The following is a 7,939-nucleotide window of genomic DNA, read 5'->3' as shown; positions in this document are numbered from 1 at the left end:
GTGTACAGAGGGGCCTGTTCCTGTGCTGTATCCTTCTACGTTCTTTGTTCTACTGTCTGATTCAGCAAAGGTTGATCCAAGGGGAGGTTGTGCCAACACATTGCTTGCTCTACACATCAGAGCCCAAGGGAAGACCTAGAAGATTATACAATTATGAAAGACAGTGGTAGACAAGACAGTCAGATCTTACTACAGGTAGAAATTAGGCTAACTGGAGGGACTGGGTTTAAGGTGAAAGCGGGGAAAGTTTAAAGGAGACGCAGGGCAAGTTATGCACTGCCAGGGAAAGTGGAGGAAGCAGATACAATGGTGCTGTTTAAGACACTTTTAGACAGATACATCCTCCAAGAGGACCACAACTTCGTCGTGGTTTGGAGGCTTGTTTGCCTCAATAATCCAAAGAGCTATGTTGGTTGGAATCAGGGCTTTATGCTTGGCTCTTGGTAGGGTTAAATAGATCAAAGGGCAGAGGCCAAACTGAGAGTGATCCACCAGTCCTCCAGGTTCGGGGGTTCAGCTCAGGGCTAACAACCCTGAATGGTAAGACATAACTGTTACGAAAACAGCAATGAGGAATCCTTCTACATCTGAGTGCAATAATATTCCCCAGTCTCCACCTGGGCCAGTAGCGAAAACCGAGAGGAAGCTACTGACATGATGAAGGGAGGCCTGAACACCACCAGAGATGGAGGACCTTCACTGCTGCCCGAAACACCAATGGTATAATGGGCAATAAATGAGTAAGAAAGCAGATAGGTGAACAGACAGGGAATGGAGAGGTATGGATAATCTGTTTAACTTGCTTTCATAGAAGCCGAAGAGATAGTGGAGGCATTAGTAATGATCTATCAAGAATCACCAGATTCGGAAAGGTTCCCAAGGACTGGAAAATTGCAAATGTCACTCCACTCCTTAAGAAGGAAGAAGAAAGAAAATTATAGGCCACATAGCCTACTTCATTGGTTGGGAAGATTACTAAGGATAAGGTTTTGGGGTACTTGAAGGCACATGATAAGATAGGCCAAGGTCAAATCAAATCTAGTTTTATTATCATTCAAACCATACATAGATACAGCTGAATGAGATGGTGTTCCTCTGGGGCCACCGTGCAGAAACATTCAAAAATAGTGAGCAACAAGTCAGTATAATTTTCTTAAGGGGATTGGGGAACTTGCCTTATGAGAATAAGTTGAGTGAACTCAGCCTTTTCTCCTTGAAGTGGTAGCGGATAGAAGTGTATAAGATGACGAGAGGCATTGGATCGTGTGGATAGTCAAAGGCTTTTTCCCAGGGCTGAAATGGCTAGCACGAGAGGGCACAGTTTTAAGGTGCTTGGAAACAGGTACAGAGATGTCAGGATGCAAACAACAGGAATTCTGCAGATGCTGGAAATTCAAGCAACACACATCAAAGTTGCTGGTGAACGCAGCAGGCCAAGACCCCAGCATCTCTAGGAAGAGGTACAGTCGACGTTTCAGGCCAAGACCCTTCGGACTCCTGACGAAGGGTCTTGGCCTGAAACGTCGACTGTTCCTCTTCCTAGAGATGCTGCCTGGCCTGCTGCGTTCAACAGCAACTTTGATGTGTGTTACGGAGATGTCAGGGGTGTTTTTTTATGCAGTGGTGAGTGCATGGAATGGGCTGCTGGTGACGGTGGTGGAGGCAGATACAATAGGGTCTTTTAAGAGACTCCTGGATAGGTACATGGAGCTTAGGAAAATAGAGGGCTATGGGAAACCCTTGGTAATTTCTAAAGTACATGTTCAGCACAGCATTGTGGGCCGAAGGGCCTGTATTGTGCTGTAGGTTTTCTATTTCTAAATCTTGCCTGACAAATCTGTTGGAATTCCTTGTGGAAATAATGGGCCAGATAACAAAGTTCAAAGTTGAAAGTAATTATCAAAGTACAAACGTACATACATGACACCGAATACAACTTGGATTTTCCAGTCTTTGACAAGGTGCCGCACATGAGGGTGTTTTAGAAGAGCCCATTACAGGAAAGGTACTAGAATGGATAGATTGACTGACTGCAGGAAGCAGTGGGAATAAAATGGGCCTTTTCTGATTGACTGCTGGTGACAGGTGTTCAGCAGGGGGTCAGTATTGGGACACCTTCTTTTCACATTACCGTATATGTCAATGATTTGGATAAAGGAATTGATGGCTTTTTGACTACCTTGTAGAAGATACAAAGATAGGTGAAAGGGCAGGTAGTGTTGGTGTCTGTGGGATTTAGACAGATTGGGGAAATGGGCAAAAAAAGTGGCAGATGGGACATACTGTGGGGAAGTGTATGGTCGTGCACCGACTGAAGGAATAAAGGAGTGGACTATTTTGTAAATGGGGAGAAAATTCAAAACTTCGGTGTGCAAAGGAATGTGGGTGTCCCCTGTGAAGGATTCTCTAAAGTTTAACTCGCAGGTTGAGTCAGTGCTGATGAAGGCATTGTTCACTGTTAGCACTAATCTTGAGAGAACTATAATACAAAAGCAAGGATGTAATGCTGAGGCTTTATAAGGCATTGGTCAGACTGCACAAGGAGAACTGCGAGCAGTTTGGGTCTCTTTATCTAAGAAAGGATGTGCGGACATTATAGAGGGTCCAGAGGAGCTTCACAAAAATGATTCCAGGAATGAAAGGGTTAATGTACGAGGAGCATTTGATAGCTCTGGCCCCGTACTTGCTGGAGTTTAGAAGAATGAGGGGGATCTCACTGAAACCGATCACATATTGAAAGGTCTGGATAGAGGAAGAGTCAACGATCAGAAGGAACAACATCCCTTTAAAAACGAGATGAAAAGGCATTTCTTTACCCAGAGGGTGGGAATCTGTGGAATTCATTATCACCGACACCTGTGGAGGCCAAGTCAGTGGGTATATTTAAAGCAGAGATTGATTAGCAAGGGCATCAAATTAGCAAGAGCAGGGAGGAGGTTTCAGAACTGAGGGACAGTAGACAGGCAGCACCACTGCGTTTATCCTGGGCCGTCCCTTCCCTGGGACAGTTTAGAGGGAGCATCACTATGCTTATCTGGGCCGTCACTGCCCCAGGACTGTGTGATGGGACAATGTATGTATGAGCTGTGTAGTAGCAACGTATGCAGCTATTTCATTAAACTAGAACTTTACTTCAGACAAAAAGTAGTGACATCTGATAAGAAAAACTTTTATTTTTGTTAAAGTAGATAAATTTACAGAAACTGCAGGAAAAATTACAAACTGTACAAGACAAACTCCATAGAAAGTTTTAACGTTTGCCTCCAAAGAGTGTTTGATCAGAAACAGATCTCCCACAGGAGTGATGAGTACAGCGAGAATATAAGACCACAGTGTTGCAGGTTCATGAGAAGAGCCCTCCCTGGGTTGATTAGAGACTGAATAAATGCAAACCCACTTGTTAATACAACCAGAGTTACTTAGGCCAACAAAGAGGATGGAAAGTGTGGGATCTATGTGAGAAGTGTCAAACTTGCAGACGGAGTGGAATTTAATCCCAAGGCAGTGTTTGAGATACCAAGTAAGCTGGCACAGTAATCATGTTCAGAGAGGATAAATGGGCAGAGTTGGCACCTCTTACACAGCTATAAGTTTCAGAGATCCCTGTCTGGGGTTGGGCTGACCATGATAAAACTTCTGCTCACAAACACTAAGGATGGTCTTCTAGAAAAAAAGTTTCTTTTTAAAAATAGACCGACAGGCGTGACTGTCGGACAAACCCACATCGTCCAAACCAAGACAGGTGCTTCCTCCAAGAGCGGCCCCCAATCTAGGGTGCCGAAGCAGCTAGTTCCTGTGCATCTTTGTTTCCTGTCTGGTCCGTGGAGCGTTGTTACAGGGATTCATTGCCCAGGTTACTCAGGGGAAGCTGGCCTGCTGGAGTGGGGTGCCTGTGCACACAGTGGACAGTGGCTGCCGACCGAGTTGGGCCACAGGAGACTTACCCGGATGGATGCAAGTCCCACTTGGACTCCAGGATGGCCCCGGACACAAGATACCACTAGCATTGGGAGGAGGAATAGTCCCAGGCAACTGAGTCAGCTGGGGAGGGGCGGGGGCAGGGGAAGAAACTATCTGAGTCCATCAGTGCGAAAGGAAAACCAAACATTACTCAATGTGGCAGTCAGCACTATGACAAGCAGGTGCCGGTCACATTGCCTGGTCTCTGGGGAGGCTCAAAGATGTATATTCACTTGAGGGTACATGACCCTGCAAGCTGGGGGCACCTCCATCGAACCACAACACAGTACAGGGGGAGCGCAGAATGTGGGCTTCAACAACAACACACACACATACACACTCACTTGCATGCACACATAAATGTATTGTTTGTGCACTCACACAACTGCACTACAAAGTTGCCAACACTGACTGGAGCTGAAGGCCTGCTGGAGAAACAGCGATGATTGCAGGTACTTCCATCCAGCCAGTCTGTCCGTCAGTGCTCCGGGAGACAGCTGGCAACTACACATCCCAGTAGGTTCCAGCTCCTGGTGGTTCACATTGCGGTAGGAAGGAGAAGCTGAAACTAATTGTTGGATTCTATTGATGTGCATACCACATGCACATACATACACACACACACACACGCACGCACATCTGGCTCCTCCTGTTCTAGCAGACGGTGCCGGGTCATCACGTGGTTCTAAGGAACAGTAACCGGAGATTTCTGCCGTCTCTAATGGCGGTGGTGCGGGCTCCTCGAATGCGAACGAGAACGCCTGGAAAATAAGATGATTGCATGGTGTGCTCGCTGAAATCAATTCCTGTCTTAACCTTCACCACAAAACACTGAACCGTTTGCTGAAGATGGGCGGATGGAGGAAGAGCAGGGACAATGTGGGCTGAATGGCCTTTAACATTATGACCACCAGTGACCTCTGATCTTCTGGGTGAAGTCAGGCAGAGACAGCTGAGCTGGATTGTAGAAGGGGTAAGGAGGGGGCAAGGAGAGGGAGGGAAGACAGAAGGAAAGGAAATAGCAAGGAGGTAAAGAGTGAGAAGTGGAAGGAGGAGGTGAAAGGCTGAAGGGAGGGCGAGGGTGGACGAAGGGGGAAGGTGCGGGGGAGAAGTGGGAAGGGAAGAGGAAGGAAATTGGCAGGAAGGGAAGGGAATAGAAAGGAAGGCAGAGGGGAATAGAAAGAAAGAAGGCAGGGAGCGATAAGATGGTGGATGAGGGACAAGACGGAAGGAGAGGGGAAGATAGTGGTGAACAGAGGACAGCAGTTGGGTGAGCGGCTGAAACCAAGCCCCGGAGAAAGGGGGAGGGCTCATCGTGGCCAGACCTACACCCTAGATCTTGTTCAATCTTGCCGACAGCAGCGTGTACACACAGCAGGGACAGGATGGAAGGTGCAGGAGAGTGGGAGGAGGAGTACGGGACCCTCACCACCACCAGTTCCAGGACCAGAAACTGACCCGCCCAAACTAACACCCCCAACACCCAAGAGGGGAGATGAGGTGACAGAGTGCAGAGGCCTCAGACAGAGTGAGAGGACATGGCCAGTGGCACGAGCAATGGCTTCGCTTACCTCCGTGATGAACTGCTGTAATCACGACCTTTGGGGAGTGAAAGGAGAGGAGAAAATTAGCGGGCTGGGACATAGAACTGGTGAACACTTGGCATAGACCAGACAGCAGCTGTTGCTGGGACCTGGGAACAATTCCAACCTAAAACCCCCAGAGGAGCACAGTCTACCCAATAGCTTGACGGCCTCTGGGGCATTTGCTGTCTCTGGGCCTGTACTCAATTGAGTTCGGTAGGATGATGGGGCGAGGGGATCGCTATGAAACTCACTAAATACTGAAAGGCCTTGATAGAGGATGTTTCCTATGATGGGGGAACCTAGGACCAAAGGGCACAGCCTTAGAACAGAGGGACTTCACTTTAAAACAGAGATGAGGAAGAAAAGGGTGGTGAATCTGAGGAATTCATTGCCACAGACAGCTATGGAGGCCAAGTCATTGGGGTATTTAAAGCAGGGTGTTAAAGCTTACGGGGAGAAGGCAGAGAATGGGGTTGAACGGGAAAATAAATCAGCCATGATGGAATGGTGGAGCAGATCTGATGACCTAAAAGGTCTAATTCCTGTGTCCTATGGCCTTACTACTGAAGGAAAAGCAAAAGACTGCAGGTGCAGGAAATCTGAAATAAAAAAGAGCAAAAAGCACCAAAAGTCACTTTGTTGGAGAAAAGTGTCGATGATCTGAACTAAAGACTCTGCTTTCCTCTCCACAGACACCGCCTGACCGGCCAAGTGTACCTGTAAGCTTTGCCATTCCAGTATTCCACTACAGGTGAAGGTGGCACAAATTCACAGAGACAGAGATCAGAAACAGGCTCTCCAGCCTAGCAGTTCAGTAGCCAGCAGCTTACTTTGGCGATAACGCGTGGGAGGAATTCAGGAGGTTGAGCAGAACCTGTCAGAGGAGGACAATTGTTGACGGCTCAGGGAGAAATCCTGAATCAGGCCTTGCGTTTTGACCCGAAACGTTAACAAATCCTCTCTCCTCCACCAAGTTCCTCCAGCAGATTGTACATTGTACCAGATTCCAGCATCTGCTGTCTATTGGCTCTATTTATATCATAAAACCATAGGACATAGAAATAGAATTAGGCCATCTGGCTCACCAAGTGCTGTTCCATCATGACTGGTTTATTCTCCCCTTCAATGTCTTCCTCCTGCCTTCTCCCCATAACTGATCAAGAACTTTTCAACTCAAAGACTTGGCCTCTACAGTCATCAGTGGGAATGAATTCCACAGATTCACCAGCCGCTGGCTAAAGAAATTCCTCCTCATCTCTGTTCTAAATGGACGTCCCTCTATTCTGAGGTTGTGCCCTCTGGTACTAGACTCTCCCAGTAGAGGAAATATCCTCTCCACATCCACTCTATCTAGGGCATAAATAAAGTGGATATAGAGAGGATATTTCCTTTCAATATTCGATAGGTCCCACTGAGATCTCCTCCCACACCCCCATTCTTCTAAACTCCTGTGAGTATCACACACTACTCAAATACTAACCCTTTCATTCTCAGGACACTCTTGTGAACCTTCTCTGAACCCTCTCCAATGCTAGCACATTGCTTCTTAGATAAGTGGGCCAAAACTGCTCACAATACTCCCAATTATCCAGTACTTACTCAGAGCTCTCCTGTACTTCAGCACGTGCTCCTTAGATGCTGAGAGTCTCTCTGCCTCTTCCACCCACTCGGACAGCAAATCTCAGATTCCAAGCAACCCTCGTTGTTACCCACTGAACACTGAGTGTGTAACAAGATACAGGGGCATTGCTGGAACAATGGGAGCAAAAAAACCCAACAGCATTTGGAAAGGAATAAATATCTGAAATCAGTTCTTGGAAGGCCAGGGAGACTAGGTCATGGTTAGTCGTTGATCAGCAAAAACATGGAGGAAAGGGACTGAAACACCTCTTCCTGCAGTGTAAGAGACCACAGCAAAATCTAGGCAGCATCCTGGTAAATCTCCTTTGCATCCTCTCTAAAGCTTCCACATCCTTCCCATAATAAGACAACCAGAACGGAACACAATAGTCCAAGTGTGGTCCAACCAGGGTTTTATATACCTCCTAACTCTTGAAGTCAATCACCAACTAATGAAGGCCAAAACACCATACACTTTCTTAGCAATCCTATCAACTAGTGTGGCAACTTTAAGGGATCTATGGATCTAGACCCTAAGATCCCTCTTTTCCTCCACACTGCCAAGAACCTGCCATTAACCCTGTATCCTTAATTACTTATGTATTGAGACAGAGCACGGAACAGGCCCTTCTAGCCATGATAACAGCAACCTTCAACTTAGCCCTAGCCTAATCATGACTAATTTACAACGACCAATTAACCTACCAACCGGTACATCTTTGGACTGTGGGAGGAAACCCACACAGTCACGGGGAGAAAGTACAAACTCCTTA

At 47.0% G+C, this 7,939-nt stretch overlaps 1 protein-coding gene across 3 annotated transcripts in view; it reads right to left on the bottom strand.

The window, feature by feature from the left end:
- Positions 1 to 3,154: 3,154 nt before the first annotated feature.
- The window catches only part of clasrp (CLK4-associating serine/arginine rich protein), a 129,294-nt gene continuing 124,509 nt past the window's right edge, over positions 3,155 to 7,939 (bottom strand). For all 3 annotated transcript variants that reach the window (XM_063063478.1, XM_063063476.1, XM_063063477.1), the window contains 2 exons: positions 5,532 to 5,559; positions 3,155 to 4,721 (listed from right to left, as the gene is read on the bottom strand). In XM_063063478.1, coding sequence (XP_062919548.1) covers positions 4,679 to 4,721; positions 5,532 to 5,559 — 71 coding nt within the window. In that variant the 3' untranslated portion in view covers positions 3,155 to 4,678. The remainder of the gene's footprint in view (positions 4,722 to 5,531; positions 5,560 to 7,939) is intronic.

The sequence above is a fragment of the Mobula hypostoma genome, chromosome 12 (assembly GCF_963921235.1).
Source record: "Mobula hypostoma chromosome 12, sMobHyp1.1, whole genome shotgun sequence".
Classification (NCBI taxonomy): domain Eukaryota; kingdom Metazoa; phylum Chordata; class Chondrichthyes; order Myliobatiformes; family Myliobatidae; genus Mobula; species Mobula hypostoma.
This window is presented reverse-complemented; position numbering and strand designations above follow the sequence as displayed.